Here is a 20,135-nt window from a genome sequence, read left to right on the forward strand (position 1 = left end):
ACTTACTTTCATAGCAGTCATTGGCTTTCTATAGTAACCATTGACTGTTCATAGAAACCATTGACTTCCATAGCAACCAATGACTTTCTATAGCAACCGTTTACTTTCATAGCAACCAGGTGACTTTCCATAGCAACCACTGTATACTTCAGTCAGTTGAGAGATAAAAGGGCCATGATACACAATTGCCCTCTTGTTTAATATATCAGGACCCAAACTTCTAATATTTAAGAATCAAATAAAGCTGCTTGTTATATTTCAGGACCCTATCTTCAAATATTTCAGGACTTAAACATCTTTTATATGGGACTTAAACATTTTAAATTTAGGTCTCAAACTTCTGATATTTCAGGACCCTTACTTCAAATGTTTCAAGACCTAAACTTCTATTATTTCAGGTCTTAAACTTTTTTTAATATTTTAGGACTCAAACTTTTTTAATATTTCAAAACTCAAACTTCTGATATTTCAGGACTCAAACTTTAAATATTTAATGACCCAAACTTCTTATATTTAAGGAACCACACTTTTAATATTTCAGGTGTCATTTATTTTCTTAAATTTTGAAGGTGTAGGGTGGCATTGAAATTAATTGACATTTAAGATTAAAATAGTTTTTGCTTACAAATTCAGATATTTTTCAGAGAATCATTTTGCTTTGGAAAATTTTCAAATGATGACTGGTTTCTAAAAGATAAAATTGCAAGACAATTCTAGATTTCCTTCTGTATATTAAAGGTCAAATTTAAAGAAATCTTTTTTATTATTGATTTTACGGTCATAACATCGAAAATTGGTTAAATTAACGGGTCAAAGTTGGTTTATCATTATTTTGAACTGGAAAACGATCATATTTATGACTTTTATTCGCCTATTGACTTTTCCGATAATTGGCTTATCTCCCCTGTTTAACCTGCGCTGTGACGTCACAGGTGAATTTAACCCATGCGCGTCCGCCATTATTTACATTGTTATGAAAGCGAAGGCAGAATTTTATCTATATTTTTAACAAATTACGGACATTATAAACTTCGGATTTATGTTTTAAGTATCTCATCGTGTTCTTTGGATGTGTAAATATAGATGAACTATGGTTTTGTGTGCCGCCTTTGGCTGTAATTCACTCTCGGGACGTGATAAGGTGAATTTTTTTCGCTTCCCAAAAGACAACAAACTTCGGAAAGTTTGGTGCAGTAGGATCGGCCGTGCTAGCTGTGTTAATAAATTCAAGGTTTATTCTCCAAATAAAAACAGTCGGTTGTGTTCGCTACACTTTGAAGAGAACCAATTTACACATAGTTTAGCATTTTTAGAGACAATTGGTTTTGAGGGAAGATTCAGGAGAATATTGAAGACCGATGCTGTGCCCACCATCTTTCCTGCTACTGTCAACAAACTTTCACAGGTGAAAGTGAGAGGAAGACATTCTTCGGAAGTTGTGCTCGAAAAAAAGAGAAAAAAACAAGTAAGTTTGTCTTTCAGTTATTTTTTAGATCTATATCTTCTCCATTCATACATATTTTTTTTACTTCATCACTTTATTTCTTAGCTAATGGGTCACAGTAGTGCTCAATTTGCAGACTGAACTGGTCTATTTATTGCAAGTAAAAATATAAGTTGCAGATAGAACAGTTGTGCTATGTGTCGTACGGCATTTTCAAAGTTATATGGAAGTCGCAAATGCATAACAGCATATGTTATTTTGTTGCTTTAAGGAAGTGGCTAGCCGTACGGGCCTGTACGGCTAGCCAAAAGTTCTAGCCGTACGTGAGTCACGTACGACTAGCCTAGTACGGGCCCGTACGGCTAGCCACTTCCTTGCTTTAAACAGGTATGTCTAAATACCGAATATGTTTACTTTTTAGAGATTAATCGCTTTGTTAAAAAGTTTGTTGTCTACTAGTACAGTATAAAAAAATATGAATATCGATCTTTGTCACTCAGGGCGTTAAGAAAAAATTATACAATTAATTTTGCTTTTCAATGTTTTTTTTTTCAATGTTCTTTTTATTTATTCCACATACTCCGATCATTATTTATTCGATAACCCTTGCTTAATTAACAAAAATTCATCTTTATACAAATAAAACAACAAATCATAATCATGAGGCACAAAGTAACTTCTGCATGTTCTACTTCCATATAATTTTGAAAAGAGCCGTATGGCTAGACAATACAGTGAGTCCTGGCTAGTCGTATGTGACTCAGTACATTACTCACGTATGGCTAGAACTTTTGGCTAACCGTACCACTAGCCACTTCCAATATTTATTGTGCAAAATAAAGACTACAGTTTATTTTATGATAAAGGTTCAATTTATGCACAGAAAATCAGTTATCACTTTTCAAAAATATTCTCATTTTCTTTTCTTATACTCAACATTACTGGTCAATCTAATGTTTTCAAATTTATTTCTTTAAAATATGAAAACAAATATCAACAAAGGAAGCGTTGCATTCAATGAGCATACATTAACCGCTAATCTAACTGTTAAAACACAGTGAATGATCACCGGTTTCACTTCAGATTCATTTTTGTTGTTTACAAATTTAAATGGGTCATCTAAAAGTAAATATATTCTTCAACAGAAATTTACGATACAATGTTCTTTAACCTGCGTATATTTTTACTACTGTAACCATAAGCTGAAGATGATAATATAAATAATGCATAAATGATTGATATACATGCATCACGCAATTCTTACTGAAAGTACATATACTGATTATTAGTACTACACAATTATTTCGGAAAAAATATGGAAACTTATTTCTTATGAAAACACATTCTGAATTTTAAAGGCTCGTCGAGCTTATAATCTTCGGATTTTTGCAGGCCCGAATTAGTCATCGGACCTGTGTCTTATTTCGCAGACTTGTATAAACTGTTAACGATATGTATGTTTTTTGAATTTTTGGATTAAAGTGTAATAAAACTTTTATTTCTTTGTAAGAAAATAGTTAAATATCACCTTATCATCAATTCAATGCAGAGAATAAGTAAATACACAAGTTTATGAAGAAAATAAAATGCTTTGTCAATGTTTGTGGCGGGGTTGGGGTGTAATTAATTTCGGTGATTAAATGTCTGTTTCCTACCAAGGGTTTATACATCTTGAAAATCATGCATAAATGGTACAGTACAAGATAAAGTGGCACTGCACAAACATTTGAGCCGCGTCACGACAAAACCAACATAATGCGTTTGCGACCAGCATGTGCATCCGCGCAGTCTGATCAGGATCCATGCTGTTCGTTATCAGTTTCTCTACTTGTAATAGAGTCAAGGTAAGTGAACAGCATCGATTTTGATCAGACTGCAGGGATGCGCAGGCTGGTCTGGATCCATGCTGGTAGCAAACACACTATGTTGGTTTTGTCGTGACGCTGCTCATTTTAATTTCAAGGCCACATGCTCTACATATATTATGGGCATTGTATCTGTACAAGTAGATGTTATACTTTGACAGAAATACATCAAGACAAGTTCAATAGTAAGAATTTATACAGAAACACTTGTTATGTTTTGAATACTGATTAGTTGGTTGTGATACTATTTCAGTAATTTAAAAACTATACATTTTCGAAACCTATAAACATGTTATTTCAGATAACTGATTGATATCACATTGTACCCTATTTTGTTTGTAAAATTTTATTAAATTAAATATCTCTAAATTTTAGATCCTGTGTGAAGCCAAGAGCTCAAGCCACACTCTGACAGAAGTAGATACTTCATGCCCTGACACTCCAGAGCAGTCTTCAGTCTTCGATGCCAATGGACCTCTGATAGCAACACCCATACAACTGCCAACAAATTTAGAAACCTTAGCAGCAGTTGCATGCAACACCCAGGCCATGCCAGTGCACCATGTGTACCATGCCCAGTGCCAGACACCAGCTTCGGTAAGTTTGAAAAAGGCATAAACTGTTTAACTATTATGCAGGCAAACAAATGTAAAAAAGTCGAGATGTAATGATTTATAACTCAATTGATACAGTTTTCATTTTTCTTGAGCCAAATTATAAAAATATAGCAAATGGTTAACCTCTTGTAATGGTTGATAAGCTTTGTTTATAAACCATAAGTTCAAACTGTGAAGTTATTATGGTGATATGATAGATATTGCATTGCATTAAATATTTTAATATAGCAAGTATTGCAGTATTTGCACAAAATTCATGACATGACAGACAATGAATTTAAGATTTTGAATTTACTAGCCCGAATTCAAGTTTTGAATTTATTCTACTTTATATTTAACTAAATTTTCTTAAAATTTTCAATGGTCGAACTATTTTTCACTGGCCATGAGCCACTGCCTTTTTCATACAAAAGCACTGGTACTTCACACATTATTCACAGATTCCCTCCCTGGCTCACATTTAGTTGTTTGTAGAAGTAGGCAGCATATATTAGTATGTTTTCCATTAATATGTCTGACCCACCTTTCTCATAACAATGAAGTTTTTTTTTTGCATACGATAAGGGTGGAATTTAAAAACAACTGTTAAGATTTGTTCATAATTTTCTTATATTTGCCCAAATTAAAAGGCATGCATGATTGACTGTACTGAAAAAAAACAAAACAAAAAACAACAACATGAATACATAAAAAATTCACTATGTGTAACACAGGTAATATCAGTGATTTTACACTTACAATGAATTTTAATGGTGATTTGATTTCATTTTTTTACTCATTTCAGTGGAATCGTGCAAAAGTTGAAGTAGCACTCATATCTTGTGGGACACAGACTGATTGGGAAAGAGATGTGCAAGCAGATAGTGATCTAAAAATACCCATGGCATCAGCCAGCATGTGTGAGGACAGCTTTCTATCCAGCCTCAACCATTCCCGGGAAGATGAGAGCTGTGATGTTACATGGGAGCCATCTGACGATGAAGATGATGATGATGATGACAGTGATGATGATCAGATGGAGTGGGAAGGCAGCCAAAGCCAGATTACTGGCAGGAAGTTTATTGTGTCGGAGTCCTGTTTGGACAAGCTTCTAAATAAGTGCTCTATTTGTAACAAGCCAGTTGTTGTGAATAAGACTGTTAAAGGCTGTCTTCTTGTTTGTAGCAGGATATGTGATAACTGTAATGAAACTCAGACCTGGGAAAGCCAACCTACAATATGTGGGCTAGCTGAAGGTCATTTGGACCTTTCAGCAGCCATTATGTTTTCAGGCAGTGCAACAGCTAAATTTCTGAGGGCTTTAAGATTTGCTGGCATTTCATGCTTTAATGACAGCACTTTCTATAATATTCAAAAACACTATTTGAGTCCCTCAGTTGAACATGTGTGGAAAGAACATCAAACCCAGTTAACTAGTGAAATTCGTGATAAGGGATTACCAATTGTTATTGGAGGTGATGGGCGTTGCTGCTCACCAGGCCACACTGCTAAGTACGGCACTTACAGTGTTATGGACCTGAACTCTGGGAAGATTCTGGACATTCAACTAGTTCAGGTTTGCCTTTTCAATTCTATTTATTTAAGTGTTGTAAACCAGTATTTATTACAAGTATTTATAACATTGCACACAAAACATTTACGCTTAATATATCAAACTAGTTTTTTTTTTATGAACGATAAAGACTGTTTGACATTATGATTAAATACAGACTGTTTTAAATGTTTATTATTTCAGTATAAGTACAGACTGTTTTTTTTTTCCAGTATAAGTATACTGTTTTATAAATTTCAGTATAAATATGATCATCTTTATAAAGATTACCATTATTTGTGAGTGTAAACATGTTCATGCATATTTTTATGGCAAAGCAGCCTATTTTATTTTGTGGCCATGCTTTATTTTCTTGTTCCAACAACGTATGATTTATAAAAAGTAATTATTTTTGCAGAGTAATGAGGTGAAAAATTCCCATGCTATGGAGTTGGAGGGACTGCAGAGATCCCTAACGTTTCTACGTCATGAATGTGGTCTTCAGGTCTCACACCTTGTGACAGACAGACACAGTTCAGTAAAGAAGTATATGCGAGAACAACAGCCAGATATCATACATTGGTTCGATGTTTGGCATGTCGCAAAAGGTTAGTAGCTTTATATCATATAGTCAATCTGAATTTAGACAGGGAATAAAGCTTTAGTAATCATTAAGTTAATTACTTAATATCCATGTCAACCTTGTCATGTGTATATTAGCTTACCATTTATCTCGTTTATCTGTTTAACTGTATACTACAAAGATTTTTTTCAGAGAGATATTTCTATAAACCACAGAAAAGCATGTAATAAAATGTTTTCTGCTAATTACTCTTGGATATATGGATATTTGGCTTTCGATATATTGATATCAAATTCAATGACAACCATGTTGATAAATATTTGCCTTCAATGACAGCCTTATTACTACACATGGAAATCAAAATAATAAATTACATAGATAAATAATTGAGCCGCCTCACGACAAAACCAACATAATGCGTTTGCGACAAGCATGGATCCAGACCAGCCTGCGCATCCACGCAGTCTGATCAGGATCCATGCTGTTCGCTTACCAACCCTATTACACGTAGCAAAACTGATAGCGAACGGCATGGATCCTGATAAGACTGCGCGGATGCGCAGGCTGGTCTGGATCCATGCTGGTCGCAAACACATTATGTTGGTTTTGTCATGACGCGGCTCAATTCTGTTTGTTTTCCCCAACAGGAATCTACAAAAAGCTTGAAGCAGCAGGAAAGAAGAAAGGGTGTGAAAAGGTAAAAGCATGGTCAAGGTCTGTGAGTAACCACCTTTATTGGTGTGTGGCCAGCAGTGATGGTGACGGCGAAATGGTAAAGCAGAAGTGGCTGTCAATGCTCAACCATGTGGCCAACATACATGAGGGTCATGGTGATAAGTTCCCGAGGTGTGAACATGGAGACCTTGAAGATCGACTATGGATGAAAAAAGGTACAATGAAAGCAGTATACTGTTAAAGACAATATTAATATATTAATAATATAAAGATGATATTATTTGATAGCATGGATTAATTTTTATGTTCATTCCAGGTTAAAACACGAGTACTGAATATGCTATAGAGATAATCAGATTGTTGTGTTAACATTCCTTGACTGACTGAAATGTTTAAAAGTTTACTAGGTTAATAACATTTAAGTACAACTGTTTTATTGGGAGAAACTACATGTATAAGCATAAAGTATCATATGTCATTTAACCCCAATAACATGATTTCTTAAGTTTTACCATTTTATGGGTTGTTTGAGAAATAGATAATTAACAAGTGCATGATTTTTTCTCTTTTAGGTTTCAAGCCACATGCAGAATTATCAAAGGTTGTGGAGAACAAGCTTTTGTTAACTGACATTCAGAAACTTTCCCCAGCTCAGCAAACATCTGATTTAGAGGCTTTTCATAAAGTCATGTGCAGTTGGGCCCCAAAGTCTGTTCACTACATGCATACATACATGGAATCAAGGTAATGAAATAGATGTCTGATGTTTTGTTGTATCTTAAAAATATAAGTAATAATTTGGTCAAAATTAAATGTGGTATTTATGTTTCACTTCTCTGTTAGGTACCTTAGTAGTGTTCATGTGTGGTTGGGAATTTGTAAGAAAATTGCATTGCCTTGTTATTGTTTATTCTAATATTTTAATGAATTACTATTTATGGTTTCTTTTCTTTTTAAAAATTTATTGGACATGAGTGACTATCAAAATACTTCATTATCTTAGATCTAAAGTGAGTGCACTCCACTTCAACGAAAATGCCAAGAGGGATGTGAGAAAGACGAAACATGGAGTTGAGCAGTACAGCGTGTCTTACCCAAAAGGCAGGAAGGGTGAGCCTGTTGTCAAAGATGTAAAAACTGAGCAAACGTTTGGTAAGTAATGGCGGCATGGCCGGTTGGTTTTTACGCTTCGGACTAGTTATCTTATGACTGCTAGTTGCATGGGTTCAAATCCTGGCAGGGACAAGTCGTTGTTTCCTTGAGCAAGAATATTTACACTCATTGCTCAGTACTGGTTGGTTCCAGGGCGAATTTGAAAGTGTGTTTATGAGCTAATAGCTTCCTACACAATCAAACTAAAATAAATTCTATATAAACCAAGTAATGGAAATAAGCAGCATTGGTCTTGTGGTTAGGTGTCTGCTTCTTTAGTCTGGGATTGTGGATTCAAATTTCAAGTCTGACTGGGGTCTTGTCCATTCCTCCTTATATGACACTGGTTAGTGTCAGGAAGTGGACTCCAAAATGATAAATAGTTATATAACCTGTGTCACAATTGATCTTTAAAATTCAAAAATCAGTTAGCTACATTTCAATCCCATTGTTTTGAAGATGATAATCACTACTTCATGTAACTTATTGTTGAACTAAGCTTTCTTGTTACATAAAGTTGACAATTTTATTTATGTTTCAGGGTATGTTACTGCTTTGATGGCACATGCCAAAGAGCTTAGAGTAAGACACTCTTCTTACAGAATAGCCTGTGAAAGGAAGGAAATGAAGGCAAGACCATTGCCATTGGCACAAAGCACACCAAAAAGACTAGGTGTTTCTAAGGAGTTACTGGTGAAAAACCATGTAAGCAGGTTCAACCGATAATTGAAGTGTTATCTTAGAGTGGCTACGAAATCATTACCAACTAAATCAAAAGCAGCATAACATTTGTTCCGGAAGATTTGGTTCAATAATGTGCGAAATATTCATGTGTGTTGAATTTAAGAGAACTTTCAGAATCAAAATATTTTACCAGTTACAATTGTGTAACCCTTAAACATCACTTAAATTTAATGTGCATACCAGAAATCTTGGATCTATGATGTCTTGGAAATAGTGTTTATAGCATTTTTTGTGTTTATTTATTGAAAACTGTGTTGACCATGGTAAGCCTTACACCTGGTCTAAAAATAGACATTTACACTCCATCAGTCAGCCTTATTTATAGACATTCATATGACAAGATACCTTATTAGGGGTCACTGGTGCTGAAAAAAGTTTATTTTTTTCGTTTAGCTCATGTAGACTTTGTTAATATAGTCTTTGATATATAACTTGGTAATTTTTTTTCCTTGGGTTGACTTTATTGTCATTTGATGTGTATTGTGTTTAATATTTGTTTAGCCTTTCTCTGCAAGCAGTAGAATTAATAGCAATGGCATGCCAAGCTAAATTTATTTCTAACAATAGGTCATGACTGTCAACTTTATATGACTGTAAATTGTCCTGAGCACATCCCCCTTCTATGATCTCGAGTGAATGAGTTAAACTTGTTTGCAAATAGTTAAAGGCCCATTATGCCTCAGAATATTTACCAATTTTATTTCCCCAAAACCATTCTTTTTGGTATTTTACAGTTTTTCACAGTAAAGCTCATTTGCCATATGCATGGACTTTATTTTGCACAATTTAACACATGTTTGACATATTTAAATAAATTTTTTTTATTGATTTCTGAGGCATAATGTTCCTTTAATTTAATAGACCCTGGCACAAAAAGGATTTTCTTGTATTGTACAGTGAACTGAATATATAAATGTAAAATGTGCAGCTGGTGAATTTCATTGATAGATGTATATGGAAATAAATATTAGTTACAGTTGAATACCACCATTAGTGTTTGTTTTCAAGACTATCATATTTATTTATAAACTTGTGTTTCTGCATATAAAGCATGTCTGCCTAATGTTAGAAAATCGGAGGAGAATAATGTGGGTTTTTCTTTGAGATACCAACTTGCATACGGAAACCTAACCAAAGTATGCACAAAGGCGAATACTATAGCTCCATATTCTTTAAATAGTTTAACTAAAAACTACATTTTATGACACCATTAATTTTAGTGATCTTTGTAGCTTGTTTGGACATGTGTGCTAAAAAAAACACAAAAAAACACTTGTGTGAAAGACCATAATAAGACTAAAATCATGGATGGGGATATAACCTGCATGTTTAAAATTCAAACAAATACAAAATTACTAAGAATAATTTATTTATGATAATATACAGAACATTTGAATCCAAAGACAACTACTGGGGGTAACGGAAGCCACTGTACTCCTCTGAGGGAAACTGTTCTCTAATGGCGTTGACTGCACATGCAGGAATGACACGCCTACACTTTCTTGGCAGTAATCCATACACCCATCTTGTAAAGCGCCTGTAGGCAAGGTATCTATATAACCTGAAAACAAAATAATGATCAGCTATTATTCCGGCAAAAGTGCTTCAAAGACTGAAAGAGTGAAAATGGTCTGTTGTATTTCAATAAATTTTACCTCCTCATAACATATTTAATATTTATCTGTCTTCTATTAATGACAAACCCATTCTGGGGGACGTAGACAGGACTAGACTTCAGAGACAAGTATATCCCGGAATCAGTTCCTAGCTCTTATTAAATAGTCCCCTTAGATTTTTACATGCCCTGTGTATATCACTGATCATGTGAGAATTACCTGGATTTCTCACAAACACCTCTAGATAGGTGGGAAACACTGAAAGTGTCTCTGAAAAAATCTGAAGGGTGTTACACAGGATCAAACCCGGGACCTCAGTAGTAACAAGTCAGTGGTCTTACCAACTGAGCTACTGCAACGTGCCACCATTTCAATACTCAAAATTTATTTTTACTGGCAGGAAAAGATGAACAAAATACCTGATAAAATTGATTTACTGGAATGTTTGTAAATACAAGTTTATCAATTCATGAAACAAATTAACATTCTTACAAAGCAAAATCATATTATTTAACCCTGAAGTTTATTTTACTCACTCATGAATTTCTTGGTTTTCTTCTCTTGGCCCATTGTTGTGTATAAATTCATAATACGAGGTCTCCAATACATGAATGTTGAGACAGTTCACCTGGAACCCCTCATGAAGTGTGATACAGGGCACACCTTCTGATTCTGCCTTTCCATCAACTATGTTTGTTGACTGGCAGCATTTCCTCTCATGGGCTGTAGGCATGTGAATGCAACATCCACATTCACACCTGTAAATAATATTATAAATAACTATTAAAGCTATAACTATTTCAAAGGTAGTTATTAAAATATTATCTTAGAGATGGACAGACGTTCTATTGAAAGTGGTTGCATAGAAAACTAGAAAGCACCATTTTTTTTATTCATTTATTTATTTATTTTTTTTTTGTGGGGGGGGGGTCGGAAAATTTCATGCTTTAACTGATAAATATATGTGAATCGCAAAAATCAAACTATTCAAAAGAGATGGAAAGATTAAAATTAATCATAGAAAAAAAGAAGAAGTCTAAACACAATTACCACTCGTCAACATTGCCGTTAAATGAATCATCGGAGCTGTCTTCAAACTCCGAGTCCGAGTCGGACACACTTTGTTCCTCCTGGCTAACAGCTCTTGGCTCGTACATATAAGGTCTTATTTCATTGACCTCTTCATCATAAATCTCAGAGTCGTCAGAAAAATCCATGATACTGGTTAATTTTTATTCAGTATAAGTTATCTGAGAAAGTTCGATATATATAGCGTTTCAATATGGCGGCGTATCGAAAGTACACCTCTGACGTCACAAGCAAAGGGAAGTAATCGATACAAATTTTAACTAAACGGTGCGTTATGCGAACATTTACCTGGTGATTTATGACTTAGAGCGGAGGGTTATAACTTTGCAATTTATTTTAATCTTCTTTTTATATTACATACTTTAATATTTTCAAATAAAACAAAGCGTTAAATTTGACCTTTAAATAATGATGTTTAGAATACAAAATTATTGAGTTTAAGTTATAATATGACTTTGTTTACTTTTTATTTGTGAAAAAGTAAAAAGAATCATTTAAAATAAAAAACTGTTACTTCTATTAATAATTTGCACAGTCATATGTTTCCCCCATTTTTATGGGATGAATTATCTTGACAATTTTTGTAATGATAAAAACAATAGTTTATTGACCTATAACTAAATGATTATCCCAATTATTTTCATGATTGAAGCAATTTTTTACGCCAAGTTTTCAATATACATCATCAGAACAACAGCTGTCTTGTGACAGAACATCTTCTCTTGGAAGAAAAAAAAATCCTATGAAAGAAACAGAAAAAAAAATATATATAGATACTGTACTCATGGTATATACAATGGATGTAAATGTACATAATGGGGGTAACAGTAAAAACAGAATAAGAAGGAAAAAAACATGTGTGTAATTGACATTATGATGTTTGTACAGCTCTGTGTTTTATGTAAGTTGAAAGCAACTAAAACAATTTATAGCCCATTAGCTGTGAAGGTTCAGGATGTCTTTAACAGATGATACCTCTCAAACTGGAGCCACTGGGACCATTTACATGTACTGCCTGCCGCTGTTACAGAATTTTATAGCTAAAGTTAGGTAATATAGTATAAGTAAGAAAAAACATCATCATACCTTGGTATTATTTAAATAAAAGAACAAGTTACAGCAGATACCTCTTATACTGGAGCCACTCATGGACCATTTACTTGTACTGATGTTGTTACAGAATTTTAAGATTGTAAGAAAAAAAACATCTCAACTTGATATTATTTCAAAGAACAAGTTCCAGCACACTGTTTCGAGGCAGGTTTTACCAGGTTTTCATACAGAATCTTTTATGTTAGACTCGTAAATGTAATGGCCAGGGAGGTTGGCCGGATGGATATTTTGGTAAAGCCCATACTATAGGCGGTTTCTACCTTCTGCAACTCCTACTTTTTCTGAAGGTTCCCAAAAAAATTTACAGACGCCTATCATTTATATAGAAGTCTCCGGAAATTGAGATATACTTTTTTCTGATCTCATTATTCAACTGTAAGACTTATGGCTTGAGAGTTTGAAGAAGTTTTTTGAGAGTTTTAAGAGCTTAATTTTTGTTTGAATAGCCCTGTAATAAAACTAAATTGAACCCTTTAAAAGCCACAACTGTAGGGACTATTACATTCTCAATGTGTACATTGTGCAATCCTTTGATTGATAGAAACAGTGAGTTTTTTTCCCCCTGTCAGACAGGTGCTCCAGTTTTTAAGAAAATAGTTGTATATATAATATAATATATCCAGTAGAAAAATGATACAATCCATATGATACAATCCATATCAATTTTTTTCCCTCCTGAAAAATTGGCTTTGTAGTGAACAGCCTCTATAAGATTTATAAAAAGTTTTGATCTGTTACTGTAGAAACTGGTTTTTTAGGCTAATTGGCACCCTAAAGGCTTATTTTAGAAGTTAATTGATGACCTCTAGTCAAATACTGCTGTCTTCTAGTATTTATTGCACACTTAGGGTGTCTGTCTGTACTGGTTGCCAAATTTATGTCCAGAATTAAAAGGAGAACAAAAGTAAATCAAGTATGATAGATGTTGATTTTTTCCAGTAACTATTTCAATAAAATGATTGATTTTTGAGCAAAGAATTTTAAAATTAATGGAAGCACAATTAAATAAGTGTTATAAATTCAAGATATTTTGTGGTGAAAATAATCTAGGTCAAAGGTCAAGGTCAACTAAGGAAACTTGAGACAACTTATTATAATATTAAGTTTACTTTAAAAGTTATAATGCAGTAAATGCTAATCTCAAAATTAGAACTCATAGATGGCCTGGCACAAATATTTTTTATCATTCCTTGTGCAACTTTAAGACCTATAAATGTGAGGTCAAGGTCATATGACTTAAAAACTTCATTTTAAAATGTGATACTCTAAGGATAAGAGACAAAGGCTATTTGCTTTTGAATCCAGTAGGTAAATTTATGTGCAAAAGTTTGCAGCAGCCACTCCAATTCAAGGTCAAGGTCACACTAGTCTTGAAGGTCAAAATGTTTTAAACTCTATTGTTATATAAGCATTTTATGGTCAAAGTGACTGTTTTAGTCACAGGGTGATAGTGACAAATGCAGGACAATGTTGGGAATACAGCTGTCGTGTTCTGACTACCTTGTTATGTTTTATTTTGTGTTATCTCTTTAGTTAAAAATAAACTAAAGAAACGTATTTGGTGAGATGCGTTTCAGTCTTACCAATTAATTTTAAGTATTTTTTCCTATAAGAAACAAAAAAATCAATACTCATCTTGATTGATTTTGTTGGCTGTAAACGATTCACGAAAGCTTTCTGTACAAATTAAAACCTTTGCATACGTATTAAGATACTGCATACGTCTGTATATTTATTTTCATCTATTACTATCAGTATCAACTAAATGCATCGTGATCATTTTTGTCTGATCTATTCACTGTTATATATCTCTGTAACATAAAGTGATTAACCGGATGTCTCAGAATCATAGGAAAAATGGTTTTCTGTGATTATTTTTCTATGATACTTAGTAAGCCTTTGTAATTATCGTAATCCTTCTACCATTTTCACATTACCATTATCAATATTTTCAAACCATGCATGCTGTTGATGCTTATTTTCTCTCTCTCTCTCTGGCAAAAAAAAATGTAAAAAAAATGGCATGCCACAGTGGCTTTCCTCTTGTTCTTTACAGAACAAAAACAGCCCAAAGGCAGCTTAGTAGTTTATATGTTCATAAATAAACCGCCTTTGAACTCCGATTTCCATATGGACAATATTATGAGTATATCATACAGTCTATGTTATTATGGTGTTAGATGAAGGGCATGAAAAATGGATGAATGAAAAGAAAATCACAAGAAACAGGACTGTGGGAAAAGATGATGATTATAGTTAATGTTAGCTGTTAATGATTACTTAGGAAAATTGTTTTAAGGATATTTATCTTGAAGTTGCTGAATGTTTGAAAGGGATACAGTGACTGATGATTTAAGATTTGAGTGTGATATAGCATTGATTTATTAAAGAAGTTATAATCAAGTAAATCACCAAGTGAAGGATTTTTTTAAAAACATTGATTTTTTGTTGCATTTGTGTGATTGGGATAATCATAGTAATAGTGATTGTGATTTAACAGTGATTAATTGTTGATGATTTATGTGATTGTGATTAGGTACAGTGTTATTAAACAGTGACTGTTGTATCTCTGTGATTGTGATTAAGTGAAGTCATTATAATATACAATGTGATTAAGCAGTGACTGTCATCGAGTACAGTAGTAAATAGTGATTGTGAATTAGACAGTGATTGTTTTTATCAAGTACATTGTGATTAAAATTAATGTTGCCAGTGATTAATGCTAATTGTAAATGGTGGTAAAAAGTGATTTGAACAAGTGACTGTAACTTTATATACTATAAGAGTCATTCAGAGAAAATTTTTCTAAATCATAAGAATAGTGATTTAAGTGAGGCATAATAGATCAAATCTAAAACAGACTTTAATTGATTTGAGAATGTTTTACTAAGATGAATGATATACTAAAAGGATACAAAAAAGAACAAGGTGAAATAATTTAAAACCAAGGTTTTTTTAAATTTTGAAAAATAGTAAGAATTAATGCTGACAAATTATATATTCACATAGTCTTACTTTTTGTACTTATTAAAAATGCATTTAAAAAAAAGAACCACTATGATCAGTTCTATCGGATGAACAATTGATGTTTTGCTGATTTTGTGTTATAAATAAATCAATTGCACAGAGAATCAGATAAAGCAGACATTTCGACAAGCTGTTTAGATAAAGGAATATAAAATATAGAAGATAAAATATAAAAGTATAAGTTATGACAGGCTGCTTTGGTTCCCACACACTTTTTTCCGGTTAATTCCGGTTAAAAATAGCATCATACTCGCTTGGAGGCATTAATGAAATATTGACGTCTGCATTTTAATCAAACCAAGAAGTATCATATATAAAAGAAGGGAGAAAAAGAAGAAACAAAACAACTGCAGAAATTTAATCAAGATTAATTTCTTGAAGGTTTTTCGAGTTTACAAAAAAAGAGTAAAAAGAAGTTAAGCAGAATTTTCTCATGCGCTCTAAGCTGTAGGTTTAGCTGGTTTGTGTGAGTCATTATGAACTGGAATAATTTCAAAATAACAATAAAACGAGCAGAACTGATTTACTTATAATATCATATCTTAGAAACAGATTGTTGTTGGTGATATAGGAATATAAATATATGTTAGTGTCGGATACAGTGTGTTTTTGAATATACTTGATGAGTATACAAGGATTTTTTTCATACATTTATACTATACAGATGAAATTTGTGGACATCTGTACATGTATATTTGATATTTTTCACAGACCAGAGTATTTTTTTTTTCTGTAGGACTATTTTAACTGAATGGGATTTTAAAGTGTATAGTAATGTTCTTAAATATTATTTGATGGAATCAATGGATTGTGGATGGAGGTGAATACATTGAAACAAATTAAGTGTTGATGATTTAAAATGACCGTAAGATTAGTTCTTGGCAAAGGATGACAAGTTTTAACAGATGGATTTGTCAAACAGATATGTACATAACTGGGATATAACTGTATATATAGAAGTTATTTAAAGTGGTGATATGTGACAAAATGTAAACAGTTGTGGACTATATTTAACTGCTGTATATAGGCATTTATTTATTTAATTTATTAATTAATTTATTGAATTATTTGTTATTTATACACTTATTTATTTGAAAAAAAAAGAAAAAAAGAAGAAAAAAAAGAAACAAAATCGTTTTAATGTCTTTCACATACAACAACAAAATAATGATATATATTGCTTGATAGTATTCCTCTTATAAAAACAGTTCAATATCAAGAATAAAGTAAGAATTTATAATATCAAATGAGGAGTCATCAAACAAGTTGATACAATAGAAAGTTTGTGTTCTGTAAGAGATGTCAGCAAATTTCAGAGTTGTTGCTCAGGCAGAATTTGTACATGCCTGCTCTAATAAAGGTTAGTATAATAGTAAAAACTTGATCCCAGAACATTGTCCTGCAGAAATTGACAGTTTTTGTTATGATTTTATTTTGAAGACTTCCATGATAACCGGCTTAAGGCATACATGATATATATTTTACAAAGTATACATGTCAAGTGTTTCAGGTCGTTGACTTGAAAACACTTGCCCCTCACTATTGTGGGTGGGAATCCACTAAGGGCTTTGTATTCTTTCATATGAGAAAACTATCCAGCTAGCTAATGGTACCAGGTGTCTGTTTGATAATGCCTGAAATAATGCATGGAGGAGCACCTGAGGTCTAGCTGGAATGGCCTCAAATGACCTTCATCTTGTTTGTGCAACTTAACCCAACAAAAAACATGTGCAGGTGTAACATGAATTTCCCTCCAAAATGTTATATTTATCCAAAAATTAAATATATAATGTAGGAAAAAAGACAAAATTAAGCATGCACAATACACCTATATTGTGTCACTCCTACTCCTATTTTATACTCCAAGAAAAAAATCAGCAAAAATGAATAGTTGTTGTTTCATCATTCAGTAGTCTCATTGCACAGTTTCTTCTCTGACTGGTAGCTTTCATACTTGGGAGGTAGCTACCTTAGGTGGTCCTCTTAATTTGGATTTAGTTTAAAGACACTGGGGTCAAGGTCAAGATGTCCAGTGAATTGTCTTCACACTTGTGTACAACAATCCTTAGGACAAGACTTTAACTTCACCTTGACCTGAATTTGACCTTGACACTAAAGGTCAAATTTGTGAATATCACTACAATTGGCCATAACTTTGTTATTTGTTTATTGGTTTGATTTATACTTATGACAGAACCCATATATTGATATGACCTTGATCTTTATTTGACCTTGATCATCAAGTCAAATTATTAACATTTGAATAATTGAGATTTGCTTAAATTCTCATAATTTTGTTATTTATATACAGTTTTGATTCATTCTTAGACAAAATAGCACATGTGACAAAACTGATATGGTGAAATATTCTGATATGACTTTGACCCTAATTTGATTTTGACCTTCAAGGTCAAATTATTCAAATTTGCTTAAATTGTCATAATTTTGTTATATATTTACATATTTAATTCATATTCAGACAAAAGAACACCTAAATTATTGAAATTTGCTTAAATTGTCATAACTTTGTTATTTATATACAGATTTCATTCATACTTGAACAAAAGAACACAATATGACCAAATCAACATGTTGAATTATTCTGATATGACCTTGACTTTTAATTGACCTCTACCATTAAGGTCAAATTATTGAAATTTGCATAAATATTTCATAACTTTGTTATTTACTTATAGGTTTGATAAATTTATAAAGAAAAAAGCACTTATGACAAAAAAGACATTATGATTAATTCAGGTGTAACCTTGACCTTCAAAAGACCTTTATTTCTCAAATACGAATTTTTTTTGTACAAGGAAATTATGTTTTCTGGAAGTATTGAAGTACTCTTTACTATAATATTCTTCCTCTGATGGGTTTGACTTTAGAAGAATGAAAAAGTCGAGCATGGCCCCTGCAAGGCAGTGGCTCTTGTTTTTGTTTTTTTATGAAACTAGTGGCAATACAGTGAGAAAACCTAATTTTAACATATTTTAACTCATATTGACCTGACCCAACAAGTCTGACATCACTACCCTTTAAAAGGTATCACACATCAATGAATATGACATCAGCGAAAGAATGAAGTTTTACCTCAGTGTGGTGTTAAAGCAGCCAGGACAAATCTAGCCAGCTACCCACAAAAACATTGTGAGAAGTATAACAATGAAATCAACATAAATGTTGGGTTCAGGGGTCAAAGTTCATTCTTATCATTATTGATTGAACTTTTTCTTGTTCCTAGCATAATTATATATACCATTAATCTAAAATAAGTGTTTAATCGTAAGGGTAAATTAACTAACTGTTACTCATTTCAAAAGTAATTAATGAAGCAAAAACTTCTCTCGTATACACCATCCTATGGCACGTGGAAGCAATTATGCGTGAAGTATGTAATATGTTTCGCATCTGTTTATATTTTGTTTCCTGCTTTTACTCAAGAAACTAAAAAGGGGGCATGTGTCTTACTGTTAACGGGTTTTTAAGTTGCCTAGAATCTGAGAATTAGTTGTTGGTCAGAAAATAATTAATTTGGTCAGGAAAACATGTCTTCAATGATGTTAATGTTGTTTGGAGGATTTATTTTCTTAGGGATGTCATAGTCTTAGGATTGTTCATATGATTTATGTTCTTTCTCCATTTCCTTGCCTTCAATAAAGGAACATTTGTTTACAACTCAAATTCATAACATTTCAGTTAATAATTCAATAACCAGTTGAAATGCAAATATTGATGTTATCCCTTACATATTTCATAAACTGAACATGCAAGTGTATGTTGTTAGTTTCAAAATTCTTAAAGCTTAAAATGTTTTCAGTCTAAGACTTAATAAAGCATAGTTTAGTCTAACGTGACTTAAATATTGTGGCCACCCTGGATAATCATAAAATATAAAGTCTGATATTTTCATATTTGACAATTATAAATTTTTTAGCAAATTCAAGCCAATATATTTTATAATGATATATTTAACATGAATTTATATGTTTTTATATTACAGTCAAGACTGCCTAAGCGACCCCCTGATTTAAACGACTCCCTATCTTATCCGACCTTGTTTCAGTACTCCCAACGTATTTTCCTATATAAATGGTCTGAATTAAACGACTCCCTGTCATATGCAGGGTTGTCATTAACATTTTTTGCAGAAGGTTTGTTTTGAACTTGAGGCGGTCATTTCTGTCTTTATCATGCATAACAAAGAGTGTTTTCTTAATTTTGAGGCGGCCCGTAATGCATTTGAGACAGGCATTTTGGCCTCCTGCCGCCTCTTAATCGACAACCCTGCATATGTGACAAGTGACCCTAATTGTCTGGCCCCAATGCAATGTTTGGTCTGATTTAAACGACTTTCACACCTTTTAATTGTCCGTAAATCAGATAAATAATACCTATCATAACACCCAGAGAGCAAACATGATTAAGTCCAATTATAATCCAGTAGCAAACAAAGTCTACACACCTCTATCTCAATTACACAGTTAACATGTATACGGTATCAAGTGACGTAGCAAGCATGATGCAATCGGTGTGTGTGTAATGTACATGATGGCCTGAGTAAACTGGGTTAAGACTAGTGTTAGATTTTTTTTTAATTATAGAGTGCCCACGGAAGATTTTAAAGGCAGCATTTTTTAATTTACCTTTCTATGGCTGCATAATGAATACGGAAAAAA

The 20,135-nt window shown here is 32.8% G+C and overlaps 3 protein-coding genes across 6 annotated transcripts in view; 2 read left to right on the forward strand and 1 right to left on the reverse strand.

The window, feature by feature from the left end:
• Positions 1–20,135, forward strand: part of LOC132731051 (pleckstrin homology-like domain family B member 1) — a 161,689-nt gene that overhangs the window by 14,370 nt on the left and 127,184 nt on the right. Inside the window, exon 1 of one of the 4 annotated variants that reach the window (XM_060717154.1) lies at positions 16,715–16,816. The exons of the other annotated variants lie outside the window; for them this stretch is intronic. Coding sequence (XP_060573137.1) covers positions 16,756–16,816 — 61 coding nt within the window. The 5' untranslated portion in view covers positions 16,715–16,755. Of the gene's footprint in view, positions 1–16,714; positions 16,817–20,135 lie in introns of those variants that run through there. 4 annotated transcript variants of the gene reach the window in all.
• LOC132731042 (uncharacterized) lies at positions 958–9,598 on the forward strand. Its single transcript, XM_060717141.1, has 8 exons — positions 958–1,465; positions 3,685–3,906; positions 4,711–5,481; positions 5,876–6,065; positions 6,688–6,930; positions 7,288–7,459; positions 7,719–7,867; positions 8,409–9,598. Exons 1-8 carry the CDS (start codon positions 1,091–1,093, stop codon positions 8,591–8,593), a joined length of 2,307 nt encoding a protein of 768 aa, XP_060573124.1. The 5' UTR covers positions 958–1,090; the 3' UTR covers positions 8,594–9,598.
• On the reverse strand, positions 9,961–11,715 carry LOC132731043 (P2X purinoceptor 7-like). Its single transcript, XM_060717142.1, has 3 exons — positions 11,278–11,715; positions 10,764–10,985; positions 9,961–10,172 (listed from the first exon to the last, which is right to left on the reverse strand). The coding sequence occupies exons 1-3, from the start codon at positions 11,442–11,444 to the stop codon at positions 10,019–10,021; spliced, it is 543 nt and encodes a 180-aa protein (XP_060573125.1). The 5' UTR covers positions 11,445–11,715; the 3' UTR covers positions 9,961–10,018.

The sequence above is a fragment of the Ruditapes philippinarum genome, unplaced genomic scaffold (assembly GCF_026571515.1).
Source record: "Ruditapes philippinarum isolate M1 unplaced genomic scaffold, ASM2657151v2 ctg1239_1_1_1_1, whole genome shotgun sequence".
Lineage (NCBI taxonomy): Eukaryota > Metazoa > Mollusca > Bivalvia > Venerida > Veneridae > Ruditapes > Ruditapes philippinarum.

Coding starts and splice junctions, on each gene's coding strand:
- LOC132731042 (XM_060717141.1), top strand. CDS start 1,091: ATGGTTTTGTGTGCCGCCTTTGGCTGTAATTCACTCTCGGGACGTGAT. Junction 6,066..6,687: donor TGTTTGGCATGTCGCAAAAG/GTTAGTAGCTTT, acceptor TTTCCCCAACAG/GAATCTACAAAAAGCTTGAA. Junction 7,460..7,718: donor CATACATACATGGAATCAAG/GTAATGAAATAG, acceptor TCATTATCTTAG/ATCTAAAGTGAGTGCACTCC.
- LOC132731043 (XM_060717142.1), bottom strand. CDS start 11,444: ATGGATTTTTCTGACGACTCTGAGATTTATGATGAAGAGGTCAATGAA. Junction 10,986..11,277: donor AACGGCAATGTTGACGAGTG/GTAATTGTGTTT, acceptor TATTATTTACAG/GTGTGAATGTGGATGTTGCA. Junction 10,173..10,763: donor GAAAACCAAGAAATTCATGA/GTGAGTAAAATA, acceptor TTTTGTTTTCAG/GTTATATAGATACCTTGCCT.